This window comes from Penicillium waksmanii (genome assembly GCF_028829765.1).
Source record: "Penicillium waksmanii strain IBT 27052 chromosome Unknown utg000004l:1.0-5674109.0:1.0-5678898.0, whole genome shotgun sequence".
In the NCBI taxonomy this organism is placed as follows: Eukaryota; Fungi; Ascomycota; class Eurotiomycetes; order Eurotiales; family Aspergillaceae; genus Penicillium; species Penicillium waksmanii.
The window spans coordinates 5,026,338-5,043,686 of NW_026643251.1; the positions used below are offsets into that span (position 1 = coordinate 5,026,338).

The 17,349-nt window shown below is 47.5% G+C and overlaps 7 protein-coding genes across 7 annotated transcripts; 3 read left to right on the forward strand and 4 right to left on the reverse strand.

Moving 5' to 3' along the window:
• Positions 1 to 646: 646 nt before the first annotated feature.
• Positions 647 to 1,983, forward strand: N7481_004695 (fructose-bisphosphate aldolase FBA1; the record flags this gene model as incomplete). Its single annotated transcript, XM_057263914.1, has 4 exons — positions 647 to 754; positions 860 to 970; positions 1,057 to 1,359; positions 1,423 to 1,983. The coding sequence occupies 4 exons, from the start codon at positions 647 to 649 to the stop codon at positions 1,981 to 1,983; spliced, it is 1,083 nt and encodes a 360-aa protein (XP_057125575.1).
• Positions 1,984 to 2,690: 707 nt separating this feature from the next.
• On the reverse strand, positions 2,691 to 4,631 carry N7481_004696 (beta-N-acetylhexosaminidase family protein; the record flags this gene model as incomplete). Its single annotated transcript, XM_057263915.1, has 1 exon — positions 2,691 to 4,631. The coding sequence occupies one exon, from the start codon at positions 4,629 to 4,631 to the stop codon at positions 2,691 to 2,693; it is 1,941 nt and encodes a 646-aa protein (XP_057125576.1).
• A 1,869-nt stretch (positions 4,632 to 6,500) lies between these two features.
• On the forward strand, positions 6,501 to 7,280 carry N7481_004697 (FMN-binding negative transcriptional regulator; the record flags this gene model as incomplete). Its single annotated transcript, XM_057263916.1, has 1 exon — positions 6,501 to 7,280. One exon carries the CDS (start codon positions 6,501 to 6,503, stop codon positions 7,278 to 7,280), a length of 780 nt encoding a protein of 259 aa, XP_057125577.1.
• Positions 7,281 to 8,029: 749 nt separating this feature from the next.
• N7481_004698 (TauD/TfdA dioxygenase family protein) lies at positions 8,030 to 9,350 on the forward strand (the record flags this gene model as incomplete). The annotated part of the gene is made up of 4 exons (XM_057263917.1): positions 8,030 to 8,161; positions 8,227 to 8,959; positions 9,013 to 9,146; positions 9,201 to 9,350. 4 exons carry the CDS (start codon positions 8,030 to 8,032, stop codon positions 9,348 to 9,350), a joined length of 1,149 nt encoding a protein of 382 aa, XP_057125578.1.
• Positions 9,351 to 9,942: 592 nt separating this feature from the next.
• On the reverse strand, positions 9,943 to 11,199 carry N7481_004699 (TauD/TfdA dioxygenase family protein; the record flags this gene model as incomplete). Its single annotated transcript, XM_057263918.1, has 6 exons — positions 9,943 to 10,025; positions 10,083 to 10,204; positions 10,258 to 10,355; positions 10,403 to 10,684; positions 10,734 to 10,826; positions 11,182 to 11,199. 6 exons carry the CDS (start codon positions 11,197 to 11,199, stop codon positions 9,943 to 9,945), a joined length of 696 nt encoding a protein of 231 aa, XP_057125579.1.
• Positions 11,200 to 11,772: 573 nt separating this feature from the next.
• Positions 11,773 to 13,709, reverse strand: N7481_004700 (uncharacterized protein; the record flags this gene model as incomplete). Its single annotated transcript, XM_057263919.1, has 6 exons — positions 11,773 to 11,797; positions 11,854 to 11,937; positions 11,997 to 12,136; positions 12,184 to 13,024; positions 13,087 to 13,415; positions 13,467 to 13,709. 6 exons carry the CDS (start codon positions 13,707 to 13,709, stop codon positions 11,773 to 11,775), a joined length of 1,662 nt encoding a protein of 553 aa, XP_057125580.1.
• A 1,029-nt stretch (positions 13,710 to 14,738) lies between these two features.
• Positions 14,739 to 15,445, reverse strand: N7481_004701 (uncharacterized protein; the record flags this gene model as incomplete). The annotated part of the gene is made up of 2 exons (XM_057263920.1): positions 14,739 to 14,925; positions 14,991 to 15,445. The coding sequence occupies 2 exons, from the start codon at positions 15,443 to 15,445 to the stop codon at positions 14,739 to 14,741; spliced, it is 642 nt and encodes a 213-aa protein (XP_057125581.1).
• Between the last annotated feature and the right edge of the window lie 1,904 nt (positions 15,446 to 17,349).

Here is a 17,349-nt window from a genome sequence, read left to right on the forward strand (position 1 = left end):
GGAACTCGGCTCGCCGGTCGGGGAGGGAATTCCTCGGTTCCCGGACGAACAAATTACGGAGGGGGAAGAAGTCTTTTTCGGTATACGGAGGCCATGCTCTAGATGTATACAACAGGTCCTCTACTAGCAACCATGGCTGTAGAGTGACTCTCATAGGCTATATCATATCATGGCACAGTGGCCATCGAGTAAAATGCTTACCTTAATTGTTTAAGGGCTATCAATCCAGCATGCATCATTCATTATACTATTTCTTGTAGCTGCAGGAGTAACTGATATCCACCATTACCATATTACCCCTCCGTTGAGCAACCGACGGTCGGGATCATCACGGGGAGACTCGGAGGAGTACGAGTATATAATAGAATTGACTCTCCTCTGAAACTGAAACTGAAATCATTCTGATCTAAGTTCCACGGGTCCAGATCCACTTATTCCTTTCCCACCGGTGAGTAACTTCGATGACGTTTAATGTTGCCCCTCCTTATTCCAAACCTGCCCGCTTTCGTCGTCCGGTAAAGCGTGGGTGATTACCGTTCCTTCTTAAGACTGACCCGTGTTTTCCTCTTTCTTCTTCTTAGCTTCTACCATCTCCATCTTTACTATCTCTACCCCCTGTACATCTCTACATTACCAATCTTCCATAATGGGTGTCCTTCAGCAGCTCAACCGCAAGGCCGGTGTTATCGTCGGCGACGACGTCCTGCGTCTCTTCGAGTACGCCCAGGAGAAGCAGTTCGCTATCCCCGCCATTGTGAGTACCCCGCCACCATCACCACCACCATCACCCTCAGTTCTGGTGGTGCAGCGTGGTGCACCACCACAATTCCAATTGCAACCCCATTAACTTAACCTCTAGAACGTTACCTCCTCCTCCACCGTCGTCGCTGCCCTTGAGGCCGCTCGCGACCAGAAGTGCCCCGTCATCTTGCAGACCTCTCAGGGTGGTGCCGCCTTCTTCGCTGGCAAGGTATGTGCATTCTCCAGCTCCAGTCCCAGCTGCAGCTGCAGCTCCAGCTCCAACTCCACGAGAGCTTTGAAGCTAACTCCCATCAGGGTGTCAGCAACGACGGCCAGGCCGCCTCCATTGCCGGCGCTGTCGCCGCTGCCCACTACATCCGCAGCATTGCCCCCGCCTACGGTATCCCCGTCATCCTCCACACTGACCACTGCGCCAAGAAGCTCCTGCCCTGGCTCGATGGCATGCTCGATGAGGACGAGCGCTACTTCAAGCTCCACGGCGAGCCCCTCTTCTCCTCCCACATGATTGATCTGTCCGAGGAGGATGTTGACTACAACATCAAGACCACCGCCGCCTACCTCAAGCGCGCTGCCCCCATGAAGCAGTGGCTCGAGATGGTAAGTTTTACTATAAACACTAAACCCGATTTCCTAGGACCACAGCACTAACAAATCTTACAGGAGATCGGTATCACCGGTGGTGAGGAGGACGGTGTCAACAACGAGGATGTCGACAACAACTCCCTCTACACCCAGCCCGAGGACATCCTGGCCATCCACAACGCCCTGTCCGCCGTCAGCCCCTACTTCTCCATCGCCGCTGGCTTCGGTAACGTCCACGGTGTCTACAAGCCCGGCAACGTCCGCCTGCACCCCGAGCTGCTCTCCAAGCACCAGGCCTACGTCAAGGAGCAGACCAAGTCCAAGAAGGACAAGCCCGTCTTCTTCGTCTTCCACGGTGGCTCCGGCTCCTCCAAGGCCGAGTTCAAGGAGGCCATCAGCTACGGTGTCGTCAAGGTCAACGTCGACACTGACATGCAGTGGGCCTACCTCGCCGGTGTCCGTGACTACGTCCTCAACAAGAAGGACTACCTCCTCACCCAGGTCGGTAACCCCGATGGCGCCGACAAGCCCAACAAGAAGTACTTCGACCCCCGTGTCTGGGTCCGTGAGGGTGAGAAGACCATGTCCAAGCGCACCCAGGAGGCCCTTGAGGACTTCAACACTTCTGGCCAGTTGTAAGGGAAAGCAATGCAATCCACTGCACTTGCAAAGCAAACAAAAAATAAATACCCTTTATCCCTACTTACTTATCTGACCTGTCTTTTAACGGCTTGATGAAAAATTGATACGTTCGTCGGCTTTCGTCCGACCTGTGATCCTTTTCCTTTTTCCTTTTTCCTCTTTCATATATATTACATGCTGCTGGAGAATTCGGCACGCCGGGGATGATGTGTGGGGCGTACCGGTTTGAGCTGTATGTACTAGTAGCGATTTATTCCACCTTGTAATGAATCATTGGAAATATCTATATCCAGGCACCTGAAAGTTGTTGCTGAATGTTTGCTGCTGAAACCCCTACTAGTAGTATATGTACTTGAGAAGTATACTGTATTATTGAGTTATCTATTTGTAGGTAATAGTATGTGAACCCGTGGACGTCCGACATCGACGTCGACATCGACAGTATTCATGTCCACTGGCATTATACATGATAGCCATGTCTTTGAGAATCGCGCAGCTGCATACTAGTAAGGGCTAGTTGAAACTGAGTATGGATAGTGAGAAACCTTAATAGACCAGTCAATGCTAGTGAATAGCCGGTGAATCGAAGGGGTAGGTGTTATTCGCAGCTGAAATTCAAGTTCATATCTCATCGCATTAAAATCTCTCATACATAACACGAGGGTGCATTATGTCCGAGTCCGTAGCACTCCACTCCACCCCACCTATTGACTCTTATACACAGTTGTAGCATTAGCCAGGAAAGTGTCAAACGCCCCATCACCCGTGGTGGGAATGATGGAGTTAGGAAGGTCCTCGCCATCGTCGTTACGATCATCAACAGTCTTGGCCTTGGTCTTCTTGACCCATTCCTGAGCAGCCTTGAACTCGCTATCCGCCTTCTTCTTATCCCCGCTCTGCACAGCGTCAAGCATGGTGATCAAATGCTGCGAAGCCTTGGCCCATTGCATTGCAACGGTCGACCACGGCGCCACGTCTGAAGCGAATCCCTTCATATCCATCTTTGGAAGGACATCGGGCAGGGTAGCGAGGAGAGCGAGGCGTTTCTTCAGCGCTGCCTCGCCCTTCTTCGCCTTACTATTGTATGATTTCCAGAAAGCGACGATATCGCTGCTAAGCTCTGGGGCGTGGACTTCAGGGGTGCGGTATGGCCAGTTCTGATTGATATCGGCGAATGCGATGACGGCTTCGTTGACGCTTGCATCGCTGCCGGCGAGTTCGCGGAGGATTGTTGTCATTGATTTGGTTGCGTCGTATTTCGGCCCGTTCCAGGTGTAATCTCCGTAGTTGGCGAGGGCGGGCATTGAAGCGTAAGGTTGCTCCATTGGGTTCGAGGTGAAGCCCAGGAGATATTTGTATAGGTTTGCGGCACGACCGGTCAATGGGTTGAGGAATAGACGGTCTCGATTGCCGTCGTTCACGGGGAAATTATCCCACAAGAACATTTTATCTGTGACGTATGTTTTGTCGGCTTGTTGCACGCTCGTGTCGTTAATTTGGTCGCTGAAGACTCCTTCGCCGGTCCACTGGATGCTGATATTCTTGTTCAGTTGGGTACCGAATTCCTCCTTGTAGGGGTTTGGTGCACTTCCAGCGTAGTTGGTTGGGACCGTTTCCAGATCTTTCAGACCGTGCGTCGTGATATAGTCTTTCTGGATACGGTTCAGGTAGAATGCTTGCGAGTCGGCCAGCCAGAGAAAGTCGTCATCCGGTTTTCCTGTTTTGTTCCATTTCTGCTGATCAGAATCGCAGTGGAAGCCATTGGTAGGGATGTCATCAAAGGCAATGTAAAAGCTGCTGACACCAAGCTGGCGCGCTTGGTCAAATTTGGCAACGGTAGCGTTGTAGTCGGAGTCGGAGGAGTAGCAGAGATCATTACCGGGCGAAAGAGCAAATGTAAAGTCGACGTGATTGTCATTGGCTGTCTCAATAAGTTCCTTCAATTGATCAAGGTCGTCGCCCTCATACAGGGTGCGCCACTTCGCGCGTAGCAGTGGGTCATCCTTCGGGGTGTAGATATAGGTATTGATTTTGTGCTTGCCGTAGAAGACCAACTGATCTAGACGAGCCTCGTGGGACCAGGGAACACCGTAGAAGCCTTCAATAGAGCCGCGAATGGACATAAGTGGCCAATCTCGCACTTGGACAGCGGGGATATCGTGGCCGTCTATCAATTGGCGGAGAGTCTGTGACGCGTAGAATGTTCCGCGTTTGTCAACACCATTGAGGACAATGCTAGGCTGGCTTTTGTATTGGCCCGACGCGAGAACGTAGCCATCGGCGTCGAGACCCTTTGCAGACTCTCCAGTGAGCTTCTTTGCAACTGCAGCAGCATGGCTATTGTCTGACTCGGTGCCAATGACGATCTGCGTGCCATGGTTGGTGGGATGAGACGAAACAGTCACCTTGCCACCGGCAGAAGACACGACTGCCTTGACGGCGTCAATTGTCGCTTTGTCCGTGACATTTCCGGTCACGATGGTGACATCGTTGTGAAGCGAAATCCCCTTGCCGTGCAATGTTATCTCTTGAGGAGGGGGTGACACAGAAGGTAGTTGGTTCGTGGGTGCGGCATTGACCTGTCCGAGAGCGAAGAAGGCGACAAGAAAGGCCCGAAGGCACGTGGTGCAACTGGGGTAGAACATGGTGGCGTGAAGACAAAATGTTTTTCAGGGGTCCTGTTCAAGTTTTATACTTATTCCTGCGGGTGCATTTAGGGTCGTGTTTACACCCCCTTGCTAGCATTATGACTAGCCGGGTTACATTATGCAGGCGAGTCTGATCACGGTAGGTAGGATAGCACCTTAATCATGTTGTCGACAAGATATCTGCTAGAGGTGACATTGAAGAATACTAATAAGCTTCCTCTTCCGCCTCTTTTCTTCTACTTCGTGTGTAACGTTACGATCGCCAAGCATCGATATGAAAGCTGTGGCTTGGAGATAGTGCACATATAGCCGGGAGAATATTTTATAGTTTGCAGGGCTATCTTTACCCGACGGGAAATTGAAATGTAGCTATCATGTAAAGTGTACGATGGGCGATTAATGTTTTTCTCCGGCTACCGAGGACCATGCATATGCACGATAGGACCCGAGAGATGAAGCTGGAGCTGTACCAGGCACCGTTGATTTCCCCTATCGCACCTTATGATTTCCTGTCTTGACTCCGTAACGACCGACGATTAATCGATAAAAGGAAAAGATCAACTGTTACATCTTCGCTTAATATCGAATGCGGGCCCCCCTTTGCCGATGAAATGCGGGGTTGGATGTTGAGGTCAACGTTTCCCCGCATGCGTATCAGGGTCGCATTTACAATGAAGCTATCAGGTGTAATTTCGTAGGGATGCGGTGTGTCTTGTGCCATTGAGAAGGTTATTCTATATGGTAGGCGCCGAGAGATACTGCCCGTGCTTAAGTTGTGTGACTTCGACGTCTCATCGAAATCAGAGACTGCACTCAAGCTAGCAGCACTTCTCTACTTGAAGCATACTAATTACCCGTACAATAGAGTATGATCTAGCGCCGCCTCCGAAGGTTCAAAATGTTGATTTGATTTCTGCTCAGCAACAAGAAACCCTGTCCGGGTCATTGTCATGATCTAGTAAAATCCAAGGATATTCGGAGGAAATATTTGTTTATAACCTTGGAAACTTCTTAACGATCCACGAATGTCACTTTTAACAAGCGAAAAAGAAAGAAAGACGTAATCGGGCCATTGATTCTTACAGTAAGCACCGTTCTGAACAAGATTGCTAGATAATTTGGCGCGATGGCCTTTCTCCAGAGCAGTTCCTCTTCAGGGACGGAGTAACCATCTCTATAAAGAGTCTCAGCTTCAAGCAGTATGTCGGGGAAACCCCCGAAGTCCACAGAAAGAGACAGCCAATGACTCAAAATGCTCATAGAGGCAGAAAATACGCGGAAAATACAGAAGGAAAGAAAATGATTGCTTTGCGCACTTGAGTCATCTTCCGGATAGGAGGCTACTTATCTCTTTCCAGTTGTTTAGGTGCGATTTGACATTCACTTCGGAATCATCGATCGACCCATATCTATTCAAGAGACGAAAAGCTGCGGGCACCCGCGGGCGTCTTCGGGCGCACAACCGAAGGTATTTATCGTGAAGCTGACTGGCCAAGTAGACGACACTAACCATATCAAGCTAGTGGACTCCATAGACCAGGGAGACATGGTCATCAATAAGCAGCCAGTTCTAGACACAAGCATATTCTTGCAGATTTCACACTCTCGGAAGGTGCCAGATATCTCATGATCCGCGCCTTTCGCATATGCCAAGAATATAGGGCGTCTTATTACGTTGAATACGCTGTTGGAAGATGCTGATGCGGAAGGACCTTCCCAAAATGGTAAGGTGCATTGAATTATCGGGAGTCACCCGCAGGATGAGATCCCACGAATCTGAGATTAGGAATACTTAAGCTGCTTCAATCACTCGTTTGTCCCTAACGCTGTGTTACCCTGTCCATTTTTACACAGCTTCAATTGAAAATGTTTCTTCCAAGCGTTCATGCCGAGACCGACAAGGAGGCTCTCCTCCAATTTATTAAAGAGAACCCTCTTGGTCTCCTTATCACAGGCCAAAATTCAGCCCAAGTGGACTTTTTGCAATGCACCCATGTGCCCTGTGTTCTCGATCTGCCTGAAGAATATGGTGGTACAGAGCCCCGCATCCGCGCTCATATCGCCAAGCAAAACCCCCAGGTGAAGGCTATGATCGAAGCCGTCGACGAAAAGCCACCAAATGTCCTGGAGCTCGACAACGACGTCTTGGTTCTTTTCAACGGAAAGCACGATCATTATGTTACCCCGAAGTATTATACGGAGACAAAACCTAGTACTGGAAAGGTTGTTCCCACTTGGAACTATTCTGCTGTTCAGGTGTACGGCAAACTGTCACTATATTACGATTCGAAGACTCCCGAGGCCGGGGCCTTCCTCGCCCAACAGGTTCACGACTTGTCTCAACACGCCGAAACAACGATCATGGGTTATACAGGTGGTGAAAAGCCGCAGCCATGGACAGTTTCCGAAGCTCCAGAATCCTACACCGACCTTCTCAAGCGCAATATTGTGGGAATCGAGATCAAAATCACCAAAATCGAGGGCAAGTTCAAGATGAGCCAGGAGATGCGACCTGGTGATCGCGAGGGCGTGGCTCAAGGCTTCGCGAAGATGGGCACCGAGACTGGTACGGCGATCTCGGAACTCGTCAAGGAAAGAGCGGAATTGAGCGATTTGAAGAAAAACGCTGCGAAAGCCAGTCAATAAATATCCTAATTCATGAAATTATGAACATAGACACTCGGCTAGGTGGATCCATCAGCGCCTGGCGCGTGTAAATATGGGGTTATAGTGGACTTGTATCAAATAATTTTATAAGCACAAGGGTCGAACTAAATGAGTTTGATTGATTCGATTGTCGAGGGCCCGAGGCTGGCATCATATCACGCCATATTCGCATTATCACGAAGATACGAAGATGTACAAAAGGCAATGACGAACCAACATTCGAATAACGCGATCCGAGCCTGGAGCACGCAAAAAAGGTATCCCGTTACATCTTCACCCCGGAGTATTATGATACCCCGCTTAATGTATGGCGTCAGGCCTGCTCTAAACTCCGTGAAATTCGTTGCAAATACCACCTAACACCCTTTGAAGACGGCAAGGGAAGATATCATGATAATATCTCCTAGATCAAATAATTATCTTTATAGAGCAGGTGTGAGCTTCGCACAAGTTTCAAGGAAGAATTTTTAAAACCTGGCTTCGTGGCTGATTTTTATACTTTCCAAAGTTTGCAGACCGCGGAACTTACAATATGTCCGAACCTGTGATATGGCATCTTTCGAGCTCGCATAACATATCACCACATTAATACTTAATGCGTGATTGTATAACACAATGGCGTCAAGGATATTGGAGTGTAATATTTAAGGTAACCAGCCGCCGTGGCTACCAGAGGAAAACATCCTGACCTAGAATAACGAGCGTCTCTCTCAAACTCAAATTCTATCATGGCACCATCCATTGCCGAAGCTCCCTCTGCGGAAATTGTTGTTCCTGTGAAGGCTGATCTGGAAAAGTCCGCCACCAAGCCTAAGATCCGAAGAACCATCGATGAAGAAGGGGGTAAATCTACCGCGAGTGTATGTTTTGTCCGCAACCACTGGGTCTGGCCGTAGCGTGCTGATCTGAGATGTCTTTTAATCAGTATCCAAATTACCTCCCTACTTGGGACTACGGCGAAAAGTATCCCGCATTGGAATCATTCACCCACGTCGATCATGGAAAAGATGCCGATAGTTCTCTGAAGGACCTCTTAAAAGAAGGATCGAAGATACAAAAGCTCACACCCACAATTGGCTCCGAAGTCACAGGGGTCCAGCTCAGCAAGTTGACGCCAGAAGGAAAGGATCAGCTGGCTTTGCTGGTTGCCCAGCGTAAAGTTGTCGCCTTCCGCGACCAAGATCTTGCAGACTTGCCAATCCAGGAAGCTCTTGACTTCGGCGGCTATTTTGGCCGCCATCATATCCACCCTACGAGTGGGTCACCGGAAGGATTTCCCGAGGTTCACCTTGTTCATCGTAACAACAACGCCTGGGAATTTGATAATTATCTCGCCGCGAAGAATAGTAGTGTCTCATGGCACTCTGATGTCACTTATGAGGCACAACCGCCTGGTACTACTTTCTTGTATATTCTCGACACGCCCGAGGTTGGAGGTGATACTGCTTTTGTGAACCAGGTTGAGGCCTATAACCGACTTTCACCCGCAGTGAAGGAGAGGCTTCATGGTCTCAAGGCCGTGCATTCTGGGGTGGAGCAGGCTGACTTCAGTCTGCAGCGTGACGGGGTGGTAAGACGGGAGCCCGTGAAAAACGAGCATCCTCTTGTTCGAACTCACCCCGTTACTGGAGAGAAAGCGTTGTTTGTGAATGCTGGATGTGAGTTTGACTCAAATTCCGTAAAATATTTCAGTTTCTAACTCTCTATGCAGTCACTCGTAGCATCGTCGGGCTTAAAAAGGAAGAGAGCGACGCATTGCTTGGATTTTTATTGGCCCATATTGGCCGCGGTATTGACTTCCAGGCTCGTGTTCGATGGGCTCCTAAGACTGTGGTAGTTTGGGATGTAAGTGATTATCTGAACTGTACGAGAACGCTTCGCATGCTAACAATTTGAAAGAATCGTATCACTGCTCACTCTGCAATCATCGATTGGGCGACTGGTGAGCGCCGGCATTTGGCACGCATCACACCGCAGGCCGAACGCCCCTTTGAAACACCTTACACTCCGACGGAAGATGAATCTCCCAGTTGGATACCAGCTATTTAGAAGATGAATCCGTGACATTATAAATGGATGGATGTACCTAGTTGATTCAGCGGATATATCTATACCAGCATCCAATCAATCTAAATACCATGGAGGTTTTAGTTATTATGAAATGAAATGAGGCAAGCTTAAACTTGAAGTATGGGGCAAAGAGTCAAATATCCGGAGAAGCAAAAAATAAATATTTAAAGAAATGGACCGGGAGGTAAAATGGCAGTGACTAGTAATTAATGGTAAAATATCTTCATTAAATCTTGGAACGTACTACGAAACAGTCAAAATTGCTTGACGAACGATGAGAAAGCTTTATCCAAGAACATAGCAGTGTATCTAGCCGAAAACTCCATGGATCAAGCTTCTTGCGCCAGCGCCTCCTGTCTAGAGGTGGAAGCAGGGTCATAATAAGGAATTTCTCCTAGAGAGGCAACTCTGGTACCTTGGCGTTTTCCATCATAATCACTATTGAAATATTAGACTCCCTAGAAATTAAGATGTGTTAAGTATATCATCTTACTTTGTTGCAGTGTGAAACACGGATCGGCTACTTCTCGTGAGTGAATTTTCTCTAGCAGTAACTAGGGATAGGTACTGCTTACTTGTCCCAGATAGCAAGATCATTTGTGCCCCATTTGAATCGGACTTGCAGGCCGTGATTCTCGGCGATGAGTTGATTAACTTAGAGAAATGTTGGTAATTAATATCACAGGTTGCATGGGAAAAAATGCTACATACAGTACTGTTTCAGTATTTGACTCTCCCGCTTCGTCACTCCTTCGATCCAGCCATTTTCAACCTGGTCGGCTGCTCCAAAAAGGCTCTTCCACCCCATTACTGGGCTTATACGGACCAGGGGGCTAGATAATTGCTAGTGGATTAAATCGGTTGATTTTAATACTTAGAAACATACTGGCTGGCCTTGAAATCAAATCCCGTATTTTCTGGCGCTCCTCGGTCTCCTGAGATGAGGTCAATGTCATGCTCCTTGGCGATATTATTGAAAGACGGCTGAATATCTGTTAGTTACAGTATTGATAATGTTTATTTTGCTTTACCTGATAGTGAACTGCTTTCAGGGTATCTGCAAACTTCTGGATAGGGGTTGATAGTCGGTCGTAGACTTCATATCCTGAAGCCCAAAGAGTGTCGTCACCAGTCTGATCCTCGTGCAAATGCGTGGTTTTGAGAATGGCATAGTCAGAAGGAACCTTCTCAAATGTGATAATTATCAAGGTTAACCAATCAGCCGGCAGGTGTACGTACTCGGCGTGCCAACCTTGACTGGCGAGGAGACCCGAATTCTTCGCAAAGCGGCCACCGTAATATTTGCCGTTGACCTATAGCCAAGTTAATGTGGCGATGATGTAAACTTTTTCTTGATCTTACCTCGAATGAAATAACGGAAATTTCATCATCTAGCTTTCCATTTTCATCAACAGAAATGTTCCGTTTGCTATTATTGACGGCATAGCGATGGAGCTAAACAACGAGCGCAATTACCTTAGATGTATCGGGCTTTCCAGTAAGCTCGCCGAGCTTTTGGCCAAGAATCTTTTGTTGGTCAGATGTAATGTCTTGTCTTCGGAAAAACACAACACCACGACGCGACACTATATTCGTCAGTGTCTTCTATTTCTTGCATCCCAACTGGAAGGGCTCCAACCAGTAATAGCCAGGTCACGAATCTTTCTCTCGCCATCTAGGATGCTGGAAAGCTGAACGTTTGGGTATTCTCTACCGATGACGGTAGTGACATCGAAACTTTCATACTCTTTTAAAGGCTCCCGGACAAAACCAGAAATGCTTATTTTTTGCACCAGTGAAGAAGTCTCACCCGATTGAGAAGTTGCATTTTCGAGCTGAGTATCAATCGAGGGGCCATGTTAGCAGGTTAAGGGTATTGTAGTTGGGCAAGAAGCAACTATGGTAATTTCATTTGTGCTTTTGGATTTGGCCATCCCTGAAGGTTCATTTTATATACTCGATAACATAAACCAAGTGTAAGATTGCGCTATTTTCATGAGAGACACCACATGCACCTGGGCAGGACAAAACCCTCCGAAATTGGTACCATTCGCTCCGCGATTGTTCGTAAGAAGCATCCCCTGTGGTGTTATAGAAGATGTACAAATCCCCCTCATTGATAACATATTGCAAATCAATTCTGAGAGTGATGCCATCTGAATAAATGGGAATCTATCTAATCACATGGTACCTCACATACTACAGACTCGGTATTTGAGGGATACCTGATGCTTCATTGTGGTTTTGCTATTATAATCTTGTCTTAACAAAATATGGCTCCCCAGTATCTCGCATTTAATAAATATTTATCTGGACAACATTTACTTCACTGACACTTTCTGCTCATTATGCGGCGAAATAGTTCTAGTTTGAAGCTACTGGAGTAAATAACTAGTGCCATTTAGCGGGCAAATCGAAAATCAAGTCTATGTATCTCAAAGTCAGTATCCTGAAAGGCTTAGAATTATCCGCAGTTACGTACCTCTTGTTGGTCATAGTTTTGTTTTCACTCAAATATACTTCTCGTTGCTCATGGGTCATGGCGTTCCATTTGGCAGCGTTGTGCCTACATACAGGTGAGCGGATTTATCAATGACTTGAATGTTGGATCATGCGGGAATTTACCTATTCCACCAGTCGTAGTAGAATTTTGCAGCCACAAATAGAGCCATACTAACAACAGCAAGTGCGATCAGAACTTTATTCCCGTGTCTGTAGTACGGGGCATCCTTTGCTTGATAGACCTGTTTATAGTGTGAGTATTTCTGTGTCGCCGTCTTAGAAGCAAAAAGGGCAAATCTAGCAAGCTTACATTAGCACCTGCAATATTGCTTATCTGTACAGACATGTTGTACAATGCAGAAGCAATGGTACGAGTCCGCACAGATCCTGCGTTCCGGGAGGTCAAGGCGACCACGACAGGATGAATGCTCGGACTAGCCACAAGAAGAGTAAGGACAGCCCACCGAGGCCAGGGTAGAGTTTCCTGAGGCAGGAGTTCCAAGGCTATCAGCAAGACAAGGTTCCACACCTCGACTCCTGCTCCCCAGAGTAAGCGTTGGTTTGTGCGCTCTGCAATCCACGTTATAGACATCAAAGTAATAATCCCGATGACAGCCGATGGAATCGTTAACAGGTTTGTCTGGAATGTGGTGAATCCCTGGGAACGTAGTTGCAACGTGAGATAGTTGGTTGCAGGCGTGGTGGGAATCATCCATATCAAGCCTAGTAGGTAAATAGGCCACATATGGAAGTCCTTGAGAGACTCCCAAAATAGCCGCAGGCTAAGTCCTTCCCTGTTGTGCATGCTTCCTTTGCTGGGATCGTCACGGATGACGCGGTTCACCATGATCTTTTCTTCGTGTTCGTTAAACCACCCATCCTTTCCACGAAGCCCTCCCTTGGTTTGAACTGGCGATGCAGGCATCCAAAAGTAGGCAATAATTCCGATGAGACCAGTTATCATTCCCTCGAAGGCAAACACGTATTTCCAAGATCCACCACCATTAGCATCCTTTATATGGAGGAAGCCGAAGGCCAGAAATGCTCCAATGATAGTCGTAACTGTGTATGAGATCCAAAAGCAGGCCAATCGCTTTGGAAGCTCACTCGATTTATAGAAGAAAGATAGGAACAGAATTGTGTCGGGGATACTGCGATATGTGACCTGGTTTAGCTTCAATTTGAACCATGTTGGGGTAATAGGAGTACTCACAAGCCACCTTCTAATAGCCCCAACAAAGCCCGACAAGCCAGGTAAGAGGGTTTCCCTTTTATGAAGGCCTGGCAAGCCGCAACCACGCTCCACATCACCATTTGAAGAGGAATCCAACGATCGGGACCCAACCTTTTGGATATCAACTGTGACGGCATCTCCGCTAACAGGAAACACACCAGAAAGACGGTCTGGCCCAAATTATAGTCATTCGTAGTCATGTGTAAGTCTTGCAAAAGTGTACTTGCAAGTGCCTGGCCAATATTTCCCCGATCAAGCTGTAGGGCAAAAAAGGTCACGCAGGCAAAGGTGCAAACACGGGCATCGATCTATACAGGAAAGTAAGATGATGATAATGACGCAGATAATTATCCACGTACCTTTCTAACAATTCGTTTTTCTTCATTTTCAGTCCATTCAAAATCCGGATCCCATCTATGAATTCCCTCGTAGCTGTCGATTGGTCGATAGAGGTGATGACCTGCACCCGAGTCGAATGTACTTTTGCCATCGGTTGGACTGATTTGCTGAAATTCCTTATCCGAGTCATCTGAAGAATTGGCCCCAGATATGTTTTTCTCATCTGCGGAGATCTCCGGGCTCTTCGTCTCATGGACAGTCATGATTTGGGTGTTTAATTCGTACTCGTAGTAACGGACGACAACCTTTTAGAGAAGTGATCTGAGAAAATGCAAAGAAAATCATGTTACGCCTTAATTGTTTTATACTCCTAGTATGCGGAAGATTTCGAGATGCGAGAAGTGTGGTCACGCAATTTCAACCGGCAGTTACTCTAAACAGCCACATGTCGTGCCTCTGGGCGCGAATGAGGCAATCCACAAGATTGATCTTTCATGCCGACAATCTACCTTACATTGAGCGATTTCAATTATGCACATCAACTGAAGCTCTCTCTTCAAAGAACTGCCTAATGTCTTTGCTGAAGTTTGCGATCTGGCGAACACCTTGGGAGAACCACAGAAATTTAACATCTTTTACGCCGGACGGTAGCTGGGGAAGTGGATCTCTCTGTCCAAGCCTTGCAGCCGGGGGGTTCCAAGATCTTTGACCCCGCTTAGTATGTACTAAATAACCCATTTGAGTCAACATCATTTGTTCGCTAAACGTATCTGAGATAACTGAAAGGTGGAGGAGAGGGAGCTTTTGTGGGGCCTGTCATTTGTTGTCGCGCATCTCGGCAAAATGTATCTCGCTTAAAGCCTTCCAAGAGTTGACGACATCATGGGCGACTATGGAGTTATTTACAGTTTATTCTAGTCTTGCAAATCTACAATCACGCCTTGGCTGAGATGTTCCCGGTTTATATTCTTGGAGAGACCGCGGTTTCAGCTGAGAAAATAGCGACGCAATCGATGTGCCGTTATTCTAAATCTGTAATCCTATGTAATGAGAGAAATTCGGGAAAGGCTATTCTGTCGATAGCAATGACGAATAGGAATGACTATAATATTTACAGATCACATACTTTAATAGTAGCATGAGTTGACACGAAAGTGAAAGAGGTGTATGAAGAGACAAGTATCACGCTTTCTAAACAAAAAGCAAAACGCCTTCAACAGTCAAAAGGGAAACTACCAAATTCTGGTAGATGGAATTGGAAGATTCCCGATCATGGCATAACATAGCTCTGATTACAGTCCAAGGAGCCCCTCGCGACGTCCTCCACGGCGTCCGAAGCGATCAGATAGAAGGGCCTCGCGACTAGATAGAACGGCCTGGCGACGTCCAAGTAGACCCATGCCGATTCCAGGGGCAGCGACATACTGGACCTGCTGAGGCGCGGCAACGACTTGTTGAACTGGGGCAGGTTTGGGTTTCCTAATATGGATCTTAGTTTATGTCGAGGCCACGGAGCGTCGTCAAGCTGAAAGAGAGTGACTTACATCTTGTGCGACAAGACGTTCATGCCGACGGCCCCTATAACGGCCCCTGCAGCGGTGCTCCAGCCGCCACCCATCTTGTGGCCCATGTACCCACCAGCTGCACCACCAACAACAGTTGACCCAAGCCCCTTTTCACCGTTGAGATCGTTTGGTTCTGAGACTGGCTCTCCATTATAATAAGAGGCATTCGCTCCTTCTGGCGCATACTGCGACTGTGGAGCGGCGTGGCCTTGCGGCATATTTGCAGCTGATTCGTATTTTTGATCGTAGCCACAGTTGGTATACTGCTGGGGCTGCGTGTATTGGTCGCCCTGAGTATAACCTTGCTCGGTATAGGGTGGGGGGTCATATGAAGATTTCCCCGTCGAATAGTGGTTTTGAGTCTGGTTTGGACGAGGGGCGTAAGTATGCTGGGGCTTTTGCTCCTCATAGTAGTTGGCTCCATATTGCGACATGATTGATGATGAGAATAGAGTGGGTATACAAGATGAAATTCGGAGAAATAGAATAAGGTTTGTATAAGTCTGTGATGCTTGATTGGGGACTATTTGTGGTGAATGAGAAAGCACTATTTGGCCAGACGATTCGGGGTCATTTATAGTTATTCTACCACTGGCTTCTTCACTTCAAATGGTCTTTGAGCCTGTTTTTCGGAGGGCTGATACAGACATAGCCGCCAGAGTTTTAAGTCTTCCGAGCAAAGATCAGCGGATTTATTCAGTGTCAGGGGGGGGGGAGGCATTGATCAACAAAGCTTGGTTTCTTGGCAACTCTGCATACCTCATTAGGATAAGATCGTCCCTATCTTTAGTTTGGGGGCCAGGTTGGAAAGGAAACCTTGCTTAATTACTTTCGCTTGCGCACTTGTTTCCTTTTCCAAAGCTTAGCTGAACTGGTTACCCTAAATAGTCTGTTGTACAATCAAAATGGCGTAGGTCTGGCCTGGGCTATGGTTACTTCCGAAACCAATCATGCCGCCACCGATAGCTCATCAAGAAAATCTTCTACCTCGCTCCCGTTATATGATTATGACCCTTTAACGGACAGTATTTCCGATCCTCAAGATAACCAAAGCACCCAACCTCATGGGAGCCCGACCGAGAATCGAGATCATGAACAAAACCCCGGTTCAACGATGTCTACCAGGGCAAAGCAGTATGGCAAATCGACGATATGGCGGAGCGCATGGAATCAGAAGCAGGCGAAATGGTTCCTCAATCTGAATGTCAATCGGAAGAGGCTAAGGTCAAATAGAGAGAAGGGTTGGTTCGCGATCTTGTCGCCATGCCATCAAGGTTCTACATATACTCCTAGCAGTAACTAGTAGCTAACGGGTGCTAGTACATTCAATAACAGCAATAACATAACCTTGAAAGATAAATTAGTATTTGTTTTAGCATGATCCTATGGAAATCGAGTTGATGAATATGCAGATCCTTTCCCGACCAGGCCATTCTGCTTTAAGGCCCGGTTTTTATTAGATAAAATGACACTCTAACAAGACGGACTTGAAAGTATGAAGTTCTTTGAAGACTACCGGTACCTAATTACCGTAGGTTTTTCTTTTTTTCCCACTGTTTTTCAAACGGGATTAGTATGTGCATTCAAGTTAAATATACTACTACCCGATCACATGACCTGCGCTCACAGAAAGGCCGACTGGAGTCACGGGACTCATTCCCACTCCTGAGCATGAGCTCTGCTCTGCTCTGCTCTGCTCTCATTGTGTCGCAGGAACCAGCCTTGACCCTGAGGCTTGACCCTCTATCGATCCATATGTTTCAGATGTTCTAGACTTTCCCCTCATGCTGTGATTGGGCCTGCCATCAATCTTCCTACAGTGGATCACCAATGACACGCTATTCACTGGGGCAAAGGGGAGCCATGCGTGTCACAACGCCACCAGGCACACCACCACAACATCACACCCAGCCTAGCATTCTGGTAGAGAATGGGTGGATGTCATTGTGGAGGTGTTGACGACTTTACACTTTTTTATTACGGAGTATTGTCTTCTCCTCTCGCAAAGGGCCACTTTTACGCGAAAAACCTTTCTGCAGACGCAGCATCATTGCTGTAACGTTCGCCGATCGGCGACGCCGCCATTCTAAAATTATCGAATTGATCCAGTCCAGACCCTCCACGAACCCACTTTTCTTCATTCCTGGACTTGCTTGTCTCACTCTGGCCGATCGCCTTCATTTTCAGGCGCCCGAACACTCGTTCTGTCGCCGCTTTTTTTCCTTGTTCCCCTCATCTTCCCCGGCCTGGTCATTTGACCCTTTCTTCCAACTTCTCCCACATGCAGACCTGCCATTCGTTTCTCCTGTGATTTCGGGTTTCTCTCTTCTTTCTCCGC